Consider the following 24,737-nt stretch of genomic DNA (forward strand, 5'->3'; position numbering starts at 1 on the left):
TGTGTGTGTGTTTCCTACATGCATATCTCTGGAAGTTGGAAGATGCCATCAGACATCACAGAAGTGGTGTTCTAAACTGCATTGTGAGTTCTGAGAACTGAACTCAGGCCCCCTGAAAGATCACCGAGTGAACCACCCTCCAGTACTCTTCCATCTTAACTGTTGGGCAATGTTGCTTCACTTCATACCTATACAGTGTCTGGGTATCACGCAGTTCATGTTGTGCCAGCTTCTGAAGCCCTCAATACCTACACATTCTCTTCACTTATGTGAAATGAACTCATTTGAAATGGGAAGCTTAATATCCTGGAGAGACATCTTATAATAATTGCAGACACTCTTCTGCTTAGAACATATCTGAGGATGGGGCTCCTTATGTATTTCCTTAGTGTGTTTTCTATAAAAGAAGAAAAGTACTACTTATAGTTCATCTTGAGTGAGCTATAATCAAATTGGTTAAGAATGAGGAAGGTGGAGCCATCAGAAGAGTGCAGGGAACAGAGAGAGAACTCCAGAGGGAGAGAAAAGGCTAGCACTGGAATATAGTCATGCCTTTGTTCTTTGCCAAAATAGAAAACTCTCTGTCTGCACTGTCACTTGAAATGTTTGACTTGCTTAGCTACGACGATCTTTCAAGAACTCATAAAGAAATTTTATCCCATCAATACAGAACACTACCCATTAATGTTTAAAAGCCTTCTTTACAGAAAGAACTTATCTAAAATTACAGTTTAAATACTACTTTTTAGGTTGAAAGATACCCCATTGTGTTAGATAATTCAAGACTGTTGAAAAAAGTAACTAAAAACTAATTCTCCAAGTTTGTAAAATCCAATATTCTATACTCCAGGCAATCTTCATATTGCTCAGTCACTGTAAATTAGATTATTCTTGAGATTATATTTAAGTCAAGGCAAGATGGTCTTCTCTTTACAAATGCAATTAAGTCTCATGAGTGGAAATCTTGTTAACTATTGTCAGGGTAATTGAAATTGATTTGTGTTTACTAAACATTGTGAATACTAATCAAATATTAAACACTCAAGTGTTCCAGGTGTATTTAAATCTTTGGCAGTCTCAGAACTGCTTGAAACGATTTCTTGTCCCAGAAGTGAGCATTTTCTTTCAGCATTTTCTTCAAAATGCATTAAGAGAAATAGAGGAGTGCCCTTCATTTCCTTTATGCAAGTCCTTTATTTGGGAAGCATTTGCAATAGGCCTGCAGGTCATGTTATTTACGTTTTTTTTCTAGTGTTACAGACAGCAAGCTTCCGTTTTCACTACTTCATTCATTCCTGGTTTGCTGTTCTCTGCGCCTCACAACGTTGCAGAACTCCACAGAACAGGTTTTATAGGAAACAAATATTAACAGCAATTTGAAAATCAGGTTGGATATAATGTCTGGTCGCTCACTCGCCCTGGCCTGATGACTTGGCTTGCTTCAGTACCTTGTCCTTAATGGGATGATGCACTGGCTATATTAAGCTTAAAGAAACTCGGCTGATGCAAAAATAAAGCCACCACAGCCATTGGCTTGGAGGAAATTTTACAGTTGTTGCTTAATCTGCTCCCTTATGCCCTGCAATATTCATTAGCAGATTCCTCTGTTTATGACGGATATTATATGGAAATGGTTTGGGAAGCAAGCAGATGTAACTACTGAAATAAATTAGTAGGAAAGTTCTGCTTTTTACAGATGGCTCTATCAAATATGTTTCCTCTCTCTTCATATTAACATTTATTTGTCTTTCAACAGAAAACTTTTCTTTACTGACTCTGGGGATGTTCCTAAAGTAGAGAGATGTGACCTGGATGGGATGAACAGAACGAGGATAGTTTCTTCAAAGGCAGAACAGCCAGCTGCCCTGACACTGGACCTCGTCAACAGATTGGTTTATTGGGTAGATCTCTACTTGGACTATGTGGGAGTAGTAGACTACCAAGGAAGAAACAGGCATACTCTTGTACAGGGTAGACAGGTAAGTACAATTTTGTTAGAAAATGCAGCTACCATAAACTGAATATATGATACCCTTCTAAAGATCGAAATTTGTAGCATTCCTTCCAGATAAGATGTAATAATGGCTCACAAACTTCAGATGCATATTTTATTTGGAAGGATGTTCTAGTCACCATGATACTAGGATATGTCTGTTGAATTTATCAGGTTCTTCTAAGGGAATATAGTGTGTGTGTGTGTGTGTGTGTGTGTGTGTGTGTGTGTGTGTGTGTGTGTAAAGGGAATTTATTAGCGTGGCTTAGAGTCTTGATTGGATCCATGGTCTGGTTAGTATAACAATGGTTGTTTCCTGATGGAAAGGCAGAGAATCCAGTAGAGACTGGATGACCTGCAGGGCTCATCAAGAGCTGCTGGTTGCTACTCTAGGTTGGAATCCCTTAGAACTGTGTTTTAACATCAGCAAGGGAGTGGCTTAGCAGCAGTATTGGTGATCTTGCCTTCCAAAGCAATGTCCTTTTTTTTTTTTTCCCTCATGGTTTATTTTTTTTATATTTAAAAATTTCCATCTCCTTCCCTCCTCCTCCCCCCTCGCTCCCCTCCTCCTCCCCCTTCCCTCCCCTCCTTCTCCCCCTTCCCTCCCCTCCCCTCCACCCCTACCTCCCCTCCCTCCCTCTCAAGGCCAAGGAGCCATCAGGGTTGCCCACTCTATGCTAAGACCAAGGTCCTCCCAACTCCCCCCAGGTCCAGGAAGGTGATCGACCAAGCTGAGAAGGCTCCCACAGAGCCTGTCCATGCAGAAGAATCAAAGCCCAGCGCCATTGTCCTTTGCTTCTCAGTCAGGCCCCGCTGTTGGCCACACTCAGAGAGACGGGTTTGGTCACATGATCCATCAGTCCCAATGTCCTTTTATTTGAGCTGCCAACAGAGAAAATTTTAGGGTGGCTGTTCCCACCTCAGATGATCTAGATTTAAGGCAGATAGTCTGATCTCAAATGAGCCAAGCAAGAAAATCCCTCATGAGTGTGCTTTTAGTTGAACCTGGATGTAGCCCAGTTGGCAGTTAAGCTCAGCCATCTAAATCATGACACTAGATGCCTCTTGCTTCTTTGCCTCCCTGTGAAGGCAAACAAACATAAACAAGACCATGAATGCAAAAGTGCTGTATTCACAAGAGAGAGAGAGAGACTCCCTGGAACGGGACAAATGTCATGACCTACTTTCTGAAAACTAATTCAAAGCCGTTTATTCATATGCACTGCCATCTGTCCTATGGGACATTAAAAATAGTTTGCTAACAAAAGCAAATGTGTACTCACAAAAAATACCCTAATTATTTTAATAGTGTTAGACTTAATTTTGCCAACTGATTCATTTGTGTGCTTCCTCAATGAGAATTTTGTGAAATTTCAAAGATCAATATTCTTGTCTGTGCATTAAGGTTTTTTTGTGTTTTTTGTTTGTTTGCTTGTTTCTTTCTTTCTTCCTTTTTCTTCAGACAGTGCTCCATAAATGCCTTTAAAAGACTTAGTTGAAGTATGCCTTGATTCCAGTGGTATTTCTCCCCCATATTTATCTGTCTCTTATATTACATCAGTCTTTTGTGAGGTCTCCAGTGAGTTAATAGATTTAGTAATTGAATCCCTTTGATTTCTGATATAGTATGAGATAAGCATGTTCTGTGAACCCTTTACAGTGACTTTGTCCCTCATCACCTTTATAATGCAGTTAATTATCTTTGAAACATGAAAACCTTTACATGGGTTACAATTTCTTCCCTCATAATTTCACCTGTCCTAAAGAATTCAGTATCTTTGGTAGGCTTGGTTATGACCTTCTGTGTAATAATTTCTAAGATGATTATGAGAGACTTTATTTTATTTGCCATTAAAAATTAAATATTGAATGGTGAAATTCAAATGATTTTGCTCCTAATCATTTGGAAAGTCTTTTAAAAGCCTGTAGAGATGGCTTAGTGGTGAACAGTATGTACTGCTATTACAAAGGACCCAAGTTCCGTTCCCAGCACCCACTTATATTGCACACAACTAAGTTCAGAAGTCTGACACTGTCTTCTGACCTCTGTGGACATTACATTTACATCTGCACAAATCCACACATATAAATATGCATATATGCGTATTTTGAAATAAAATTAAAATAACTCTTTAGTAATGTTAAAAAGTCTTTAAATGTCCATTTTCCTCTTTACTCTCTCATTATTATTGTTGTTTTTTTTATTTGTTTGTGTAGTGTGTGCATATGTGTTTCTGCAGGACTTCTAGCTAATAGAATAGTGTTGTGATTTAAACTCTGGTGCTCATAATTATGGAGCAGGTCTTTTTTAATGCGGTGAAATCTCCATATCCTGTGTGGGGGGAGTCAGGATGCTTACAAGGGCACATTTATGGAGGCCAGATGTTATTTTAGGTGTCCTTCCTCAGGTGCCATCCACTATATTTTTTCCTTTTTTTTTTTTTTTTTTTTTGAGACGGGTGCTCTGGTTGTCCTGGATCTCTTTAGTTCATCTAGATTGGCTAGGCAGAGTATATGGATCCCCCGGGATTGCAAAGCCAGTTCAAGGATGACAAAGTCATGCTACACCTAACTAGTTTTGTGTGAGAGCTTGGAATGGAACTCAGTTCTTTCTGTAAACATAGGAATCAGTAAAGCAATTGCTTTTCCAGTTGAGCTCTACCACCAGCCATCAAATATTTAGTTATCCTTTTCCCTTGTTTCTAATGCCTCTGTTTGGCTGGCTCCCTAAACATATGCTAAGCCTGTCAGCAAGCAATTTGATGTAGAAATAGTCTTTAAAAGTTTTAAAATATGGAGAGAAATTTATATGAAGTAAAGAGCTGTTGAATAAAACATAGTTTTTGCCATGTGAACAGATTTTCTACCTTGGCCAATTGTCTCTTATATAGTAAGGGTTTTCTTTATAGGATATGAACTGACATCTTATATAAAAACAATATTAGAGAGTCATAGTGAGACACAGCATGAGTAGGGTCTCAACTCTGACCAAATCAAGGAGCACAGCTTGTTTATATGTTCAAATGTGAGAAAAAGCATTGACTGAATCAATACTAGGCCATTGGTATATTTAGTGGCTATGATATCATCTCCGTGAAAAATGATACTGGTAAATGCACATGTCCCCTCCTTCACTGCATAAATCTGTACACATACTGACTATAACAATGGAATGTTATCTCAGGGCTTAACATGGAACAATCCTTTACACTGATTCTTGCCACTCATTTCTACACTAGACAAGAAGAAACAGATGATCTTGAAACAACACCAAAGTTAGTTTTCTGTTCCTCAAACCTCCCAAAAGGACCAGGGAATGACAATAACCCAGACAGGCTAGAACTGTATAATTGGCTGGGTATTCTTGTTAAGAATATTTTACAAATTTTTATGAGTGGTTTCACAAACACATCATACATTCTCACATCCTCAGCTGCAGAACCTTGTGTTCTAATAAGCCTCATGTGGTCTCTAAGAACAGTAACCAGTGACTCTCATAAAATTTCCTATAACAACCAATAATATCCAGACCAGAACCTTTGCAAATTATGCATAATTGATTTTTTTGTTTGTTTTTGTTTTTTTTGTTTGTTTGTTTGTTTTTGTTTTTCAAGACAGAGTTTCTCTGTAGCTTTGGAGCCTGTCCTGGAACTAGCTCTTGTAGACCAGGCTTGTCTCGAACTCACAGAGATCCGCCTGCCTCTGCCTCCCGAGTGCTGGGATTAAAGGCGTGCGCCACCGCCGCCTGGCAAATTATGCATAATTGAATAAAACCAGTAGGCTCCACTCCCAGCAGTTCAGAAAACAAATGATCAGTCTTCTTTCTACCCTACTTTCTATGAACTCCAAACACTCAATTTGCATCTCAAGAAGCAAATATTTGCCAAAGGAGAGTGAAGTTACTAATCTAATAGTATGCATATCCATAAGCATCATAATTGCATTCTACTTGTCAGTATGAATAAGTTTTAGAAATCATGATATTTTTGAAGGAAATGCTCAAATTTTATTCACCATTTTGCACATATGTGATTTCTTTCTTTACTCTACTCCACACTGCATAAAATATTATTTTAATATAACTTAAGACAAGAATGTGACTTTCAACATATGAAACAAATATTCAAAGTTATTTTCCTTCATAGATCAATTGGGGCATAGCTATGATTCTGCAGTGCCTACATATCTATATGAGCAAGTAGCCTTTAAAATGTCTCAAATTATATTAATTCTGACACAGCATATTAGTTAATGCTTTTAAAGGTCTGGTTTTTACTAGTCTTGGACAGAAACTATAAAGCATATATTCCTGATGAAACATGAATATAATTATTTCCCATGCATATAAAACTATTTTACCCACTACTGTATCTTATCTTTCACTAAAAAGAGTAGAAATTATCGGAATGTTTCTTTGAAAGAAAATAGAAAATAAATGATAACATGCATCTGACTCTGGACATTCTTCCCACTTGTAATTGTAATTTTTCTTTCACATTAGAAGCAGTAGAATTAAAAATCCTGGCTATATTTGGTGCTCTTTGCAGGTTAAGCATCTCTATGGCATAACTGTATTTGAAGATTATTTATATGCAACCAGTTTCGATAACTTCAACATCATACGAATAAACAGATTCAATGCCACTGATATTCGTTCAATAATTAAAATGGAAAGTGCCCGAGGAATCCGAACCTACCAAAAAAGAACTCAGCCAACAGGTAAGCCATGGGGCTCCATAATGGCCTCCCTAACAGCAGCTTCAGTGAGAACATAGTCCTTGTGCTTCTGTGTGGTGTTACAGAGGATACCATAAATTCTTTTTTGACAGCAAAAATGTATGTGCCTGCTTGATAGAATAGAATAGAGATCACTTCTCAAGTCTAAATGACAAACTACTCAGCTCCTATCAAATCGTTTCTCCAACCACGGGGTTGAAATGATGGCTCGATTTAGCCCCAGCAAACAACTTTCCGTTGTGATATATGTAGACAGGGAGCTTGGACACTAAGGCTTATTTCTGAACTTTTCTGCCATTTTTTGAAGGTAAATTTCAAACCAAGTTATTTGCTGTGACACTTGCCTCGTGTCCACTAGTGGTAGCTCTGGTTCTCCTGGTTTGATATCCCAATTGCTTTATAGTTTTAAAAAAATGCCCATTAAAAAACAATTAAACCTAACTGCAGTAGTGTTAAATATTTTTGAAAAACACAATATAATGATTTTTATAGTAAGTTAATAATGCTCGTCAGCAGCCCAGTTTAGGCCCAGTAATACAAAGCTATTTGAAAGTAGAATATCTCCACTCTAGATTCCGGTCATCTTTCTATACTGATATTTCAAATTAAAACTGATCTAAAACTATTAAATATTAATGCACATTTATCTGAGGAAGTGCACTATCACAAACAGATTAGTAACAAATTCAGTTTTGAAGTGTGAAGACAACTTCATTAGAATTCTGTAGCTTTCTGTATTTGCTAATTATTTATGGACAATTACTCTGTACCAAGATTTATTCTACATGCTGGGAATATACTACTAAACTAAACACAAAGTAAATTTTGCTTTATCGAACTTAAGTCATATTGGAGACAATATAATACAAAATGAATAAGCAAATTATTTATATCATTAGAAATAGTAACTACTATCAAAGAGAAAAAGATAAGGAAGATTTAAAGAATCAGGCATGGGGAGTTGACAATTTTTTGTCGAAGAGTTCTAACTAGAAAGATGACATGAAATAAAAACTTCAAGAAATTGAATATGAGAAGCCTGGTGATCTCTGGAGTGAGCAGTGTGCAGGGAGAAATAAGTTCACAGCCATAAGGGCAGAACAAACCTAAACTGCTCTGGAGCATCCACTGGCTTATATGTCTGAAACAGAGTGACTACAGATAGGAAAGGGGAAACAAAATAAGAGAAATCATATATAATGTAACATGTAGGAGATTATCATAAAGTTCTTTATTTTTTCTATTTCATGAAGTGGGAATCATAAAAAATCATTCAGCAGAGTTTCATAATAACCTTTATGAACATTCCATAGAATGAATGGAATTGATGCCAGACTGTCCTGGAGAGAGGTAGATGATTAGAAAAGATGATAGATTGTTCCAAGAGAGTAGTGTAGTTGAAGTTAAAATCAGGATCTTTATGAACATATGTTCGATGGGATATAAAAGATAAAGAGTCGAGAATGATGGCATTGGTGTTGCTAAAAAATTGAAACAGCATAAATTGTAAAAATGAGAAACAAAACAATTTAGAAGAAAAGACTAGGTCAAGTTTTATGGGTTATTTCAGATGTCTATTATAAACGTAAATCTAGATATTAAGAGATGCATGCATATACAAGATTACGTATTTAGTTTGGAGAAGACCAGGATGGATGTAGCAGGTTGGAGTGATTGACATAGAGGCATTATTTAACACCACTGAAGAACTGCGAACATCAGGGAAGTAAGCTGACGTGGAGAGGAGTTTCAAATGACACTGGAACAAATCACCAGTGAGTCAAGAACAGAGAAGCCAAATGATGACGCCAAGAAGCAGTTCAGAAAATCCAAATGGCCTTTGGACTTGACAGCATGAAGCTTATTGACTTCTGACAGTGACATTTTGAGGATGATATGTGACCAAAGTCAGTTTGAAGGAGACGGAAGGAATGGAAATGGAGAAAATGAGCAATGGCCATGGAAAACCATGCATCTTAGGTGAATCAGTGCAATGAGAAGTTGTTTCTTTTCTAAATTGCATACATACGGGAACATTTGCATACTGATAGGTAATAAAGAAAGAAAACATGGTAATGAAAAGGAAAAAGGGAATTAATGATGATAACAGAATGGGTTTATTACCTAAGCTACTTTTTTTTTCATGTTACCTAAGCTACTTTAGAAGCCTTAAGATATTACACAGCCATAAAACATTCGCTGAAAGAGCATTTCCCTCATTTTTTTTTCTCTTAGGAAAATGATGGATACAGAAAGAAGAAAGTATTATTTTTAAAGTAAACTAGTTTGGCTATAAAATAAATTAGTCATGATATTCACCTCTCTTTTAACTAAGAGTTGAGCAAAAATTTAGTTTTAATACTAGCCAGACGCTTAGGAACACATTGACAGCATTACTTCTCCTCAGCCATGATCTTTCTAATTTGCGTGGTCCTATTTCCATTTTGTTCCTCTCTAATTCTAAACATTCATAAAGCACATTTTCACACCATAATTTTTTGGTGGTCTTAAATATTGAAAACATTTGTTGTGACTTAGCATTTCTCATCAGCTCAGATGATGTCTCTCCCAGTGTGACTGCCCATATGCTGATGAAGAGTAAAACCTTTGCTCAAATCCCTACACTGGGACTTTTTTTCTGCCATTTTTTTTGTTTTCCTTTCTTTCTTTTTTAATGACATTTAAATAAGCACACAAAACTTGGCTCTAAAACAAACAAAAATGTTAATTTTATTTGCATATTTATGAACACAGTAAATTAATATTTCTTTGATTTTTTTAACTTAACCCAAGAAGATTCTGTCAAGCTCCCTCCCTCTTCTCTGGGGTTTAATCCCCTCCCATGTTATTATAGTACTCCACAGTGGGGTATGCAACATTTGGCTAAGATTCCACGTTCTTGCACTGTAAAGTTTACACATAATTGACTTGTCTGGTTTTCTCTCTGTTGCAGTCAGAAGCCACGCCTGTGAACTGGATGCATATGGACTGCCAGGGGGCTGTTCACACATCTGTCTGCTCAGCAGCAGTTATAAGTCACGGACCTGTCGCTGCAGGACTGGCTTCAACTTGGGGAGTGACGGCAAGTCATGCAAAAGTATGTTGCTACACATTTCGCCAGCAGGCACCATTTCTGGAGAGTTGTGGCTGTTTTGCTTTTTTTTTTTTTAAATTAGCAGCATCCCCATCAGTAAGAAGAACAGAGACTTACAGTCTTACAGTGGTATTTACCAGCAAGTGCATGCTAGCCATTTTCCCTTCTCAGAGTCAGGATTTACCTTTCCTTTAGGCAATAAAAAGAGCAGCTCTTTAAGCTAAAGGGTTAGCAAATTTGCTCACCTTAGGGATCTCATCAGGGAAGACTTTAAGGGAAAAAAAAATTATTTTAGTTTTTAATTTCCTGAATGAGGTTCATGAAATCAAGGAACTCTACCCAAGGTTGACTATATTTTTCTCATATGTAAACTAAAATGATCTTCCAAATAGGTGTCTTGTTTGACTGAAGAGCACACACAATGCACTGGATACAGCACGGCAGCACCAATGCACACCTTTGCAGCAATGGGTCTGAAGTTTGCTTCATTATTTCATGTTTCATTAGCGATGTCAATCACATATCAATTCTCTGAACAACTTATCAGAAACTCTCCCTTGATTATAAGTTGTTAGAAATTTTTTATTCAATTTTTGAATTTGGCACGGTATTTTAATGATTATTTTTGAACAACCTTTCAATTTTTGTTTAAAAAAGAAAAGAAATAAACAAAATACATGTTTGATTTGCGTTTCTGGCTTTGAGATAAACGGTGGAAACATGAAGATATCTGGTCTCATGTTCCTGAACCTATCTGGATAATTGATTTTCTGGATTTGAGGCCTGCAGATCAGAGAAGCTGAATGTGTCTGCATAGTTGTATAATATAACTAACATAACTAAATAGACTGTTGCTCTTGAGAAGTGAGAGCATGTCATGAAAATGTGGGATCACATCCATGTATACACACAATGTACGTAAATACCTTTATGGAGAAACCTCAGCTTAGAGCTGCATTTAAGAGAAGTTTTATGTACTATGTCCTTTTGGTGCAAAAATCACCACAAACAATTCTAACTATGATAAATAAAAATAGATTCAACAAAAACTGAGTCTTGATCTTTCAAACTCTATAAGCTCCCTTTAGCAGAAAGTCAGACATCTGGCAATCCACAGAGGGAAAGGTTAATATAAAAACCAGAACGTTTCAGTGGAGGACATGGGGTTAAAGAGCTAGAAATGAGGTTGCTAGTTCCAGAATGACATCCTGTGGGCCATGCTTCCCACTCAGGTGGAGATGCCCTGTGTATTTCCTTTGTTATTTTCAAGGGTAAACGGCTTGGAGAACATTGTAGTGAAAACATGCAAGTTTTCTATTACATGTTTATCCACAGAAACTATAAAGAAATCTATTCCCGCCAGGCAGTGGTGGCATTCGCCTTTAATCCCAGAGGCAGGCGGATCTCTGTGAGTTCAAGGCCAGCCTGTTTGACAAGAGTTAGTTGCAGGACAGGCTCCAAAGCTACAGGGAAGCCTTATCTTGAAAAATAAAAATAAGAAAGAAAAGAAAGGAAGAAATAAACCTGGGTCCTCACTTTAACAGTAGAATGGAATTAGGAACTTAAAACCAGATCCCAAGTTTTGTCACTGTCTAATGAAATTTCACACACACACACACGCACACACACACACACACACACAGAGAGAGAGAGAGAGAGAGAGAGAGAGACAGAGAGAGAGAGAGAGAGACAGAGATAGACAGAGAGACAGAGAGACAGAGAGACAGAGAGAGAGAGAAATTGTAAAGTAAGCATCAAGGAATGCTCAAAATAAGATCGAAAAAATATAAATACCTTTCTTACAATTTAAAGGTCCCAAACAGACATGTGGTAGCCATGACAGTCCAAGATTGCCAATTAAAATTTTTATATTCATTGAAAATGTAAATGAAAATCTGCTATGATAGATCCCTGACTCTGGTTTCTTAGTCAATGGAGTATTGTGCTGGAATTAAAAAGAATGTTTTTGAAGATACTTTAATGACATAACAAAATATCATTAAATTTAATGGTGATTATTTTTGAAAAATAAATGAATATATGTACACATTTGTCCAAAACCATTCTATAATTTCAAAAAGGGAAGCTCCCAAATGAACTGATACTAATTTTATATCGTATAAAATACTCACTCATAATTGGGTTCTAGCCAAAAATAAAGGACATCAAGCCTATTTTGAATGAAATACTTTGAAATCAGGAAAACATCAAGAGATTATGAAAGCACAGATAAAGTCATTAACCTACTTTATCTTATAATTACATCAAAGGAAAGGTGCAGAATAATAGAGGAAAAGGAAAATCTCATCTCAGTGTTAGCATAAAACCATAAAATCAATATGTAAGTTTCTCAGCAATTTTTCTCCTGAGCAATGGGAACAATGTAATGCTTAACATAGTGAATCAACACAGAAAATAATTTGTTAATTTAAATGGAAAAATGTTTGTAACATGGATCTTCCTTTTAAATAATTATAAATTAGAAGAAGAAATGGAATTTAGACTTTTTTGTGAATTTAGGAGCTAGAAGCTATGGCCTACTACATTGTGTATTTAAGTAAAATGCCATTATGAATTCATCATTTTGTTCAATGAATATGTGTCAACAAAAATTAAATATGTATTGTGAAATATATGCATAAGTTAAATTTGAAGAAGAAAATTACACAGTAATGAAGTGTTCTATATTGTTAAATCCATGGATGGATATTGATTATAATGAGAATAAAATTAATTTACAAAGTTCAAGTCACAATTCAGCTAGACAAAATATTCAACTAGACAAAATTAAACCCTCCAATAATGGAAAATGCATAGTCTCTTTATAAAAATGCTTTAAAAATTCTGTGATGGACACTGCAACAATATCTAAAAATTGCCTCTGTATAAGAAAAAAAAAAAACAGTAGACGAGAATTTAGAGGATTTCAAACAGCTTGAGCAGGCTTTATTTAATGCCAGAAAGTTGACATCTCTCATTCTGGTCACAGGATTAGGGCTTAGCACTTACTTAATGACTACTCAATTGCCAGATTTCTAAAGAAAGCAGATTCATGTTTCAAGCTGGAGATTCTGTAGCTCAGAATATGTAAGTGGCAAGAGGATTTCCTTGTTTGGTGACAGAATGTGGGCCTAGCTGCTTTTCTTTCACAGTTGATACTTGAACGTCAGGGACCACTGTCTCCTTTTGCAAATGCTGGGTGTCTGAGGTCGTATAAACACTTTTGCTTCAGTTGTTTCCAAATAGCTGACTTCTTGGAATTCTAAACTCAATTTAGGACCTTGGTTTCGTGTGTGTGTGTGTGTGTGTGTGTGTGTGTGTGTGTGTGTGTGTGTGTTAAAGAGCCATCTGGCTGACCGGAACCTGACCTGAAAGTTGGAAACATGGACCACAAACCCCAACAAAAAGATTTACTAGCACAAGATTCTGATGTTTATGGAGTAGGTGTTGAGTGCCTCTGGCAGGTAGCATTCATGTAATTCCTCTGTACTGAAGCACCTGCCCACTAGACTTGGATGCTGATTAAACTTACTCAGCCCAGATAGTTCAAGAAGTTAAAGATTTGCAATGCTCCTTCCCCCTTTTATAACAGCCACAAACACATGTCGGAGTTGTCAGCTTCGCAATTCAAGCAGTCACCAGCTGGACTTCAGCCTTTGAGAGATGTGCAAGAAAATTGGTGTGTGTGTGTGTGTGTGTGTGTGTGTGTGTGTGTGTGTGTGTGTGTATGTGTGTGTGTGTGTGCTGAAATGCTTCTTAGTGAGTGATATAGTTGCTTATAAATTGCCCATGCTTCTTTAAAAGAAAAAGCAAACAAACAAAAAAGAAAACAAAACAAACAACAACAACAAAAAAAAAAATAACAAGGAAAGAAAACACAAGAAAAAAGAAAATGATAAAAAGGCCACCTTGGTGTTGCATTTTAGTAGCTATGGAGATCATTTCTGTTTGTTTGGAGATTTGTGTTATTTGTTTGCTTATGTTTAGGTCTGTGTTACACATCTGACTTCCTGGCAGACGACATCGTCTCTGATATTACAATTAAGCCATGGAGTAAACTGATGCCATCCGCTGGCACTGATTCATTTCTTATATGCATTAGTCACCTGTGTGGATAGCAGAACACAGTAACGCTCATGTTAATCTCTCTGATACCCTGTGAACCTTTTGTTAGCACTCGTAGCCAGTATGTGGCAGCTCCACACTGCAGAGTTTTAATTGGCCTGACGTTCTCAGCACTGTCAAATGTAATGAGTGCAATAGATAGTATCTTCAGAAGGCGTTAGCTTGATTGTAATGAATTATACAATGAAATGTACCGGATATTTTAATAAATTTCCATTTCACAAGTTACAAGTTATTCAATGATCTGTCATGTTTTTGCTATACAGACAGAAGAATAATTAACTAAATATAACCCATTCAGTGAAGTAATTTCTGGTTTAATTAAAGTAATGCAATTAGCCGGCCTCCTTGCATCAAGATCCGTTTGGCATATTTCAGAGTTTAATTTCTAGTATTGAATTTTAAAAAAGTCTAATTGTGCCAGTTAATTAAACAGTGGCATTCTGCAGTGTAAAGAAGATTCGTCAGCATGGGTTGTTTATGTTTGTAATCTTTCTTCTGCAGGGCCAAAGAGTGAATTGTTCCTCTTTTATGGGAAAGGACGCCCAGGAATTGTTAGAGGAATGGACCTGAATACCAAGATAGCTGATGAATGCATGATCCCCATAGAAAATCTGGTAAACCCGCGAGCTTTAGACTTTCACGCAGAAGCTAATTACATCTACTTTGCTGACACCACCAGTTTCCTAATTGGCCGGCAGAAGATAGATGGCACAGAGCGAGAAACCATCCTGAAAGACGGTAAGTGACATGACACCGTGACATTAACATCAAGCTGCTCCGAGATAAAGGCCTTTGAAAGGCTACATCTAGTGTGTTTCATAGTGCTGAGCAGATTCCATAGTCTTCTTATTCTCTTAGGAGTATTTTATAATTTTATCATCTCAGTGACACTAATTTCTAGTTTTCCAATTCTGTATGCTAATATGTCATTAAAAAATGAAACTTGAATTGTCTACTACATCTTAAACACTGTAGTAAGTAAATAGTGATATTGTTCACTTTTCGGCAAAATGTGGAATTACAATGATGCCTCCTCTTTAGACTTCATTGTACAATATCATGTTTAACAGGGTGTCAAAGAATTCTATAGTATTGGTCCTTATTAGAAAACTGCCGATCTCAATAAAACCAGTGTTCTTATTGCCATCAAATTCCTGTGCACTCTTTCTTATTCTATCTGTTAAAAGGTAATTATAAAGCCATGCTCTTGAAGTAGCAAATATCTTTATAGAAACATAAAGATATACTTATTTAATTTATCAATACAAATGTAACAAATGTAGTTTTTGTAAACCTCACATGCATGCACTCTGCTCAAACCAGTATAAAATAGTTTTAGAAACAGCCAACGAAATACCATTATTAAAGATAGAAAAATATCTTAATGCTAAACCAACACATGATTGAGTGATTTCCTATCATAACGCTGGGTCTCATTTTCCTCATGCATAAAACCTACACAGTTTTTGAGTAGAAATCTCTGAATCAAGAGTCATTAACTGAATATTTATGAAGTACAATTTAGAGCCTATTGTGTGAGTTAAAAGTAAAAAATAAATTTTCAGAGATGGCTACCTTGATGAATAATATAAACACATGAAAAATTTAAAGCATTACAATATGTCATCTTTGGGTCCAGGCTGATCTCCACCCCCCCCCCCCCAAAATGAAGTTCATGGGGATTGTCTAGGCAATGGGCATCTACAGGAAGTAGTAGACATCCTTACATGGATATGTTCAGAGACTCTTTATATACCATGCCATTTGTGGGGTACACCTTAAAGAGGAGATGTTAAAGGTAGAGAGAAAGCATTTATGCATCCAGAAATGAATGGAGAAATATTCTCCAGAAATAGGATTTCAATGGATCGCTATTTCGGCAGTTCAATTTGCAGACAATAGTGACAGAAGATACATGCAAAGTAGAAATGGATATGATGAAGAATCTTGAATGCAAGGTGAAGGGGTTTGCATAAAGATGGTGAAATGAAAAGGATTTCTGATATAAGAAAAAGTGTGAGTAAAGTCATATTTTAAGAAAACCCATCCAGAGGTAGGATGCACAAGGAGCCAGAGAACATACAAACTGAAAAAGAGAGCCCAGAAACATCCACATGGATCTGGGAAACAGGACCAGAGATCCATAGGAAGATGATTCACTCAGCTTAGCTATAGTTCAAGTCAAATTACCAATGACAAAAAGTTCACTCTCCAAGAGAGGCAAATGAAGTTTCAAAATGAAATATGTGGCAGTTTCACATTTTAAAAATAGCTTACTGAATAAGGAAATACGTCACCCACGATTCTTGTACTCAAGAGAGGTTTTATTAAACGTTTTGCATTCATTGACTCTGGCAGAAGCTTCTTGCTACTGGTCTCAGAAATGGGATATCAAATTTTGAGAAAGCGACTTGCACTGTTAGCCAAGCAGACTGTTGGGGACATTTTGCTTTTGAAAGAATCTTTCAGGAGGAATATAATAGAGAGGGTCTTGCTTTCCTTTCAAAAAGTGTCTGTTTCTGAGCTCTGACTAGAGATTCCCATCGATAATGCGAATTGAGATGTCTATCTTACCAGCGAGGCTGGTGGCTCTGCACGTAACAGCAGAGATGGACCCCGCAACCACCACACCATCAGGGTGATCCCTTCACTCCTACCTTCAGAGCTGGCAGCTGTAAGACTCCGCAGCAGCACTCTCAGACGTGAATGCTTAACAGGCGTATTCTTCAAAAGACAAGGCAGCTTAGTTCCTTTTTTAGCTGAGGTTTTACATTTTCTTTTAGAAAGAGTAAAAACCCTCATTATAATGTCCTATTGACATGAGAAAGCCTAAAGTTATATTGGCAAACCCCGGCTTTTTTTCTGGGTATTGTAGCCTGTGTTGGCAGGTGTGGACCTTCCGAACTTGCACTAGACACTTCTGTGTCCCACTTCATTTTCATGCTTCTGTGGAGAGTTGTCTGTTGTTAGGATCAATTGGCCTTCAGATGTGACTTGATGCTTTCACTTGAAGCTGCTAACACACTGTCTTACTATTTTAACTGTGATATGACATGGTCATTTTCTTTTCTGGTCTCTTCTATATGCCTCTTCTAGATTGGATTTTTTTTTCTGCTATGATTCTTGAAATATTTTGCTTATCTCTGTATGGAATTCTGTTTCTTTTTTTTCCCATAGCTGTGTGTGTGTGTGTATTTCTATACACACACATATATGTATACACAAACACATACACACAATACACACACACACACACACACACACATGAAATTTACTTATGACCTGGCAATGCTGAAGCATGCATGGGCAGCCTGTATATGATGGTTCTGTTGAATTTGTCCATGTTGGATTTCATGGTCTGAGTTGATAAGAACGGACTGACCAGGTTTCTTCCTCAAGAATGTACATATCTCATTACAGATAGTTCTGAACCACCCTGTGGTTGCTGGGAATTGAACTCAAGACTTTTGGAAGAGCAGGAAGTGCTCTAAACCACTAAGCCATCTCATCTCTCCAGCCCATATATATATATATGTGTGTGTGTGTGTGTGTGTGTGTGTGTGTGTGTGTGTGTAAATATATATACATATATGTGTGTAAATATATATACATATGTGTGTAAATATACATATATTTATGCACGAGTGCATGTGCACACGTGCACAAACACACACACACACACACAAACACACAGTTGTCCTTGAGACAATGTAACAATTACTCTATATCATCTGGCCAAATGTCATGGGGATAAACTTGTAATCTCACCTGAGGCAGGAGGATTGACTGAAACCAGAACTTCAGGGCTAACTTTGACAATGGAGTAGGAATTCCTATCTTCAAAAAGTTAAGAAATAAGAAAATAGAAAAAGAAGATCAATGATCTTTTTGAATGGTAGATGTCAATTATGTCTGTGCTCAGAATCTTTCATGGGGGATTACAGCTGGTTCTCTCTAATTTCACCTCTTGACCAAAGTACATGGAGCACTGTGCTTGTGACTTTTTGTCTCTGAAAGTCCATGGTTTTTGATGGTATTTCTTGTTCTTTTCCTAGCGATCAGCTAGTGTTGCCTTGTCAGTACAAGAAAGTTTGGTCGGTGCAGTGGAGTGCCCGTCTCCTCTCAGAAACAAGGGGCTTGACTTCCACCCTCCTTGAAGGCAACTCACCTTTGAGCTTTTTTTTTTTTTTTTTTTTTTATTTATCCCCTTGCTTGCGAGAAGGTTCCCTGTGCCTTTTGTCACCTGCAGCTAACTTTATTTCTGCACCCCCCACAAAAGGATGTTCTTTGTCCTGTCCTGGTGGGTAGTAAGGTCTCCTCGCCCTTCCCTGGTGGTTTAGCTCTTTTCTTTTGTACATGAGCTGAGTGAGTCTGAAGGATGGATTGAGTTTCTTGTCTGTGAGACACTCAGGGGTCTCTCGAAGGTTTCCTGTTCTGCTTTTAGCCTTTGTCTGTGAACTCAGTTGAAGGAATTCTTTGTGTCAGGGGTTCTCGGGGACACGAAACTCACACATCAAACCGCATTTGCTTTCAAGAATTTTTTTTCCTATTTTAGCTTTTAAATTTTTCTGCTTTCAAGACCATTGCCTTTACCACTGTGCCCTGCTACAGAACAACATTTCATGGGTCTTGCTGTTCCTGTCAGAGGCCTGTGGCCCTTCCCATCATCCTGTGGATCTCTGCTTTATTCAAAATCAAGGAAAGCTGTGATCTCACCAAGCTCGGGTCTTCCTCCTCTTTCATGCGTTTCCGTAGTCCCTGTAGTTTTCAGCGTCTTGCCTGTGCATGAGCTCTGAACGCTTTCACTTCAAATCCTCAAATGCAAATGGGAATTTGAAAAACAACGTGGAGACATTTTTAAACTGTTTTTATCTCCTTCACCTTTCCATTAGAGTAAATTAGAATGCAGTTTTGTTTTTAGTGGATGGGAACCCCTGGTGATGCTTTCTAAGTTTCTCAGTCTATGCAGTAAAGTCATTTGGGTTGATGCAAATTAGGGGTCATATGCTTTCAATTAGTTTATTTTGTACAACTTTAACAGAAAAAGTAAAATTAGAACCGAGAGTTTTCACTCTGTAACAGAAAAAAATCTTTTATGGATTATATTATTAGAAAATAAAATGCTGGGTTTTTTTTATTAAAAAGATGGTACAATTAGTATCCATCTCCTGCAGCCCTGCAAAATAAGGTGTTTATTTGATATTAAAATGCCCATCATTTGTTTATAAAAACATTTAGATGTGCATAACAAGAGAAAATGAGCATCAAGTCCATGTGAAAAGAGCATTCGTTGTGTTTAAGAATCTGTACCCTTGTTGAATAGACTCGTCAGCCACCAAATGAATCGATGACTGGATGCAAGGGTGAGCTGGCAAATCAACTCTTTGTAGTATATATCCATAAAATTACTCCAAATTCATTTTTAACAAAACTTAGGATCCGCACTGAGAAATTCAAACATGAGCCATCAGCACTCAAGAGGAAAGAGCAAACCCAACCTAGAATGCTGACGGCAAAGACTGACAGAACAACAGAAACCACAGCCTGGAATTGCAGTGGTGTGATAAGTTTGAAAAAAAAGGGTTCAGAGAAAAACCACTTGTCCTAAAAAAAATGTATTGATATTAATAGAAACAAGAGGCGTTGGCAACCTAATCCTTAATACAGTTTAATAACTAGCTGAATCCATTCAATACACATGCTAGACATTAATTATACCCCCCAGAAGCACTCAGAAATGGAACTGGGATGTTTCCATTTGGGGTAATAAAAGTTTCAGAGTTTTAGGTCCTAAATTATTCTTTGTCTCAGATCTAACGGACATACAAAAAATTAAGGGAAATGTTATTTTATAATATTAAGCTGTGGACCATTTTTAAGGCAGGATAAAATCCAGAAATGTTTAAAAATGTAAATTCCAAATTTGCCCATTTTCATGATAAAATAGACCATGAGCAAGTACAAATGCAGAGGAACACCTAGACAAAAATTTTCAGTGTATGAGTAAAAGCAAAACATATTATGGCACAGATTGCGACAGGTTGTCTTAGAAAACAACCGCACCAGGGTTTCTTAAGGGTGTTTCTACACAGGCACAGGGAAATCTTTAGTACCTTATTAATTATAGAAAGCTAAGTTCATACAAGGAAATTACCTTCTCCACATCTTAAGATAAAATAATGATGATTAACTTAAGGGGATAGAAGAAAATCCAGGAGTCTTTGTACCCTGCACCACTGAGAAGGATATAAGTTTTACATACTGTTCATCCTATTAATCCCAACATTAATCATTTGTTTTACATGAATACATATGTTTTTTAAATCAGTATATTTGCATGTATAAAGAAATTAGAAATGATATAAATGTTTGCCCAGAAGGATGCTGTGTTTTTGATGGGGAAGTGCCAGTCAGAAGACAAATCTGGTTCTCTGTGTACACATGCTAATAGTAAGCAAACTCAACTGAAAACATTATTCCTATTCATGTATATGAATTATTTTTGATGAAATGTAAAAAAAAATTATAGAAAATCAGAAGCTGTAGAGATGCAGAACATATTTTACCTGTGCCTACTATTTTAAACTTGCAGATCATATCCATTCATATCTACTCAAACTGAAATGGTACTGTTTTACAAAGAGAAGTGCAGTTGTGAGTAGGTCTAAATACATGACTTTTCTAATGTGCTAATGAATTTTTTTTTCATATTAACATCAGTGGACTACTTCAAACATTGTGGCTTTAAAATAATTAACCCTAAGGTTTTCTTACCTACAAAAGAAAGACATTTTAGTTCATTTCATGTTTTGGTTATTAAACTCTTTCCCCAGAATCTTTCCGCAAAGGAATATCTTCAACCTATGTTTGTGTGACAAAGCTTTTCTAAATAAAGGTATTTCTTTTGTGGCTAATTGTGCTACAGTGCTCCTTGATCTTCAAAACCATCCGTACATTTTCCTTGATGTCTTAACCAGAAATGAAAAAAAAAAAAACAGATTCATGATAATTTTATTTTCCTTTTCAATTTATTTTACTTATGTTTTTATGAGTATATATTTTTTTTTTTTTTGGTTTTTCGAGACAGGGTTTCCCTGTAGTTTCTAGAGCCTGTCCTGAAACTAGCTTTTGTAGTCCAGGCTGGCTTCGAACTCAGAGATCTGCCTGCCTCTGCCTCCCGAGTGCTGGGATTAAAGGCGTGCGCCACCACCACCCAGCTTTATGAGTATATTTTTACATGTGTTTGGGGGTATGTGTAGAGAAGAAGGGAAGGTCAATGGAGCCCCTGGAAATGAAGTTGAAGTTTTGAGCTGTCTTCCTCCTCATTGTGAGCTGAGGAGGACCTAAATTCTGGCCTGATTGATTGGTAAGAGTCGAGTCCATTGACTCTTACCAATGAGTGGTCTCTCTAGCCACATGGTTGATTGTGTTTATAGTGGGCACATTCATAATTATTTTGGTCTGCATAACATTTTCATTTGAAGCCGAATTGGGAATTATGAAGTTCAGGTGCACTGAGGTAACGTAAGTTTGTGGCCCATAAGTCATTAGCTTTAAGACATTTTGAGTATAAAATATCAAATTATAATTTTTAAAGATTTTCCATCTGTGCTGGCATGTTCATGTGTGTGTGCATTTGTGTGGAAGTTCCTGGTCAAGTTCTGGTGCTATTCTTCATCTCTGTATCTTGTTTTTTTGAGATTGGATCTCTCACTAGACTTGAAGTGGTGGTCTCCACTTCAATACCTTTTTTCAGTTCCTTCCTGTTTATCAATGATGGTGACATGAATATATAAATTAAATAAACCCTTTCTCTTCAAGTTGCTTTTATTCAGAGAGGCTTATTACAGCAACAGAATGCATACAATTCCACCTGGCCCTTGCCAGCCCCAGGAAGTTCTAAGTCCTGGGCATATATTAATAGATAGATGTTAAAAAAAAACATACATAGACTAAACTAAACTAAACTAAATGGATTAAAATAATTATCAATTATTCTATTCAATAATTTTTCTGCTTGACAAGAATGGTATTTACTTTCAATCTGTATGGCACTGCAGTTACAGACCAGGATTGTTCTAGTTCAGATTAACAATTAGACAATACATATGAACCCCCACCCTAAAAAGATTGATAGAGCTCATTGTTCTCTTCATTCATTATCTATTTTCTCTCAGTAGTTCTATGTAATTGAATAGAATTCAAGTTGTCATCAAAGTATGCTTCTAGAAGGTAAAGAAAGAAGTGCTTAGGAGTTAAGATCACTTATATTGCTCTTACCCTAGGTTTTGTTCTCAGCACCCCATGGTGCTTCACAATCTATCGTAACTCCAGTTCTAGGGTATTCAACACCATGTATGTAGTACACACACACACACACACACGTGCACACACACACACACGTGCACACACACACACACACATTCACGTGTGTATACAGAAACACAAATATTCATCAAATAAAAACTAGTGATGCTCATAAAACAAAATAAAATTTAAATCTATGCTTTTTTATAGTCCATAAGCTATAAAACAACAAATTAGAAGCCATCCATCAGTGTAATGTGTCATATTTGGTTAATTTTAGAGTTCCCAGAGAGCAAGAAGGTCTTTCTTGTCTTCCGCGGATATGTCTCAGGAGTGTGGTACAAAGGCTCATGGTCACAAAGCATTTCCAATGGATCAATGACTTCGGTGCTTGTCATGTATTCATAGAAAGCAAAGGTCGGTTTTAAAGAAGCATTTTTATTAGAGGCAGAGCTTTAAATGAGCATGAATAAATCAGAGTTCTTACACACACAAGTGTAAGAGGAAGGCACTGATAGTGGGGAATAGAAAAAGACTGCAGGGATTTCTATTGAGATTGGCTAATTCTCTGTGCATTTAAAATATCTGAACTGGTGGAGGGAATCACACCCTCTGTGCACGCTCCCTGGCTGAAACAGGGAAAGGATTATATACTATTCATATGTTGCTTGTTAAATGAAGGGAATAGTGAAGCTCCAATGCTCCCTGTTTCTCTCTGACTTCTAGAATCATCTGCTGACCCATCTGCTAGATGCCTGCCTTGGATGATTTTGCATGTGTTGTTGGTCACAGACCTTGGCAGGGTCTGCTAGCCACTAATTAAAGGATGCACTTTGGTTTTCATTCTTCCCTGACCAGCTTGTACTTTATCATGGGCCTTTTTTCTTTACTGTGTATAGATAGCTTAACTCTTACCACAGTTTTCCAGACGTGGCTTTAGTTTTCCTTCATTACTTCATGTTTTACTCCTTGTCAAATGGTGGTCTTGTGTGGTCCCTTTTCTATAACCAGTGGATTAAAATGATTAAAATCCATCTTTGCTGATAGTTCAGTGTGTTACAATTAGCTGCACCGGGAAAAAGACTATATGAAAGACCACTTTGTCTTGCATGTGGTTTTCATGGTTTCTTTTGAGCCAACCAGACTAGCTATTAACATTGGCTTCAAACCTTATCTGTCCTCTTATATATTCAGTTTGGCTGGCATAAACCAAACACCTCTTTGTTTCTTAACCCATGTGTTTGCAACCTTGGATTTTAAATTTAAATTTCCTTCTAACATTAGTGTTGACTCTTACCTCCATTGGTCATCTTCTTCTACAATCCTGTGTTCAAATTTGCACAGGGAGTAGAGAAGATACATTGAGCACTAGTATAGGTTTTAAGCTTTCTGCATTGATTATTAAGCAATTTGTTAAGTCACTTACTTCCTGGTTTGCTATTTGTTAAATGTAGAAGTTGGAACACACATACTATTCTTTAGCTACTTTCATCATTAAAATAAAGAATTAAAAGCAAGCTGCCTCATAATCTTGTTATTAATTTTACCCACCTCTTACTGCTTCTTTTTAAAAAGGCTATCTGTAGAAAAAAAAAATGTTTGGTGAGTATGTGTTTTCTTAGACGCCTATGAAGACTTTTGCAAAGATGAACTGCCAAAGTAGTTTGCCTCTGTTAGCACATTTGCACATAACATACATGTGTACTTGTCTGTCTCCCTTCTCCCGAAATATTTATGTAGTTCTAAAGCAAGTATACCTTTGTTTAATTTAATTTGGTTAGTAAGTAATCACCAGATGCATGGACATATAGGCTAATAAATTTCTCTTTGCTGCAGTAATTATAAGTGTGGTGAATAATACAGTTTCTGATCTTTAATCCAAACTTAGAATTTAAGGGTAAGTATGATTTACTCAACAGTATACTATTGTGTCCTGTCTTTCCTACCATGCACAATGATTTTTTCTTTTTCTCCATTGAAATTTCAGTTAAAAATTATTAGTTACAGCAATGCAGTTGTATTGTTAATGTTTATGTAGCAAAGAACAAAACCCTAAACCACATTAGGAAATACAAAGGAAACTTATCTATGAAACTACATGCTGTTGTGTCTCCAGATAAATATGCCTGTTTCATCTAATAAGAGATAGAAGGAGCAATTTGCTATTTGTGTGCAAAGCTCCAAAGAATTGTATTTTTATAAATTATAACCTAGGTGTGTAAGTAAAATGAATATCCAAAAATAGCTCTGTCATTTAACTTTTAAGAAGGTGACAGGATTTCCACCCTGTTTTCTCTTGATAAGAAGGCTAAACTGGCCAATAAGAAGTTGTCCATTGGAATGATTTTCCCCTTATTTAAATCCTCTGATGTTATGCAGAAGTTGTAAGTGTATTATCATAAAATAAAATTGTAAGCACTGGGTATCTATAGGGAGTACTTAAATTAGCAGCTACTTGGCTCCATGTAGTATAATCTT

General features: G+C 36.7%; 1 protein-coding gene across 1 annotated transcript in view; it reads left to right on the forward strand.

Annotated features, from left to right (window-relative positions):
• The window catches only part of Lrp1b (LDL receptor related protein 1B), a 1,542,993-nt gene that overhangs the window by 770,688 nt on the left and 747,568 nt on the right, over positions 1-24,737 (forward strand). The window contains exons 8-11 of the mRNA XM_042055373.1: positions 1,757-1,979; positions 6,541-6,712; positions 9,684-9,827; positions 14,454-14,690. Coding sequence (XP_041911307.1) covers positions 1,757-1,979; positions 6,541-6,712; positions 9,684-9,827; positions 14,454-14,690 — 776 coding nt within the window. The remainder of the gene's footprint in view (positions 1-1,756; positions 1,980-6,540; positions 6,713-9,683; positions 9,828-14,453; positions 14,691-24,737) is intronic.

Source organism: Arvicola amphibius, chromosome 7 (assembly GCF_903992535.2).
Source record: "Arvicola amphibius chromosome 7, mArvAmp1.2, whole genome shotgun sequence".
Lineage (NCBI taxonomy): Eukaryota > Metazoa > Chordata > Mammalia > Rodentia > Cricetidae > Arvicola > Arvicola amphibius.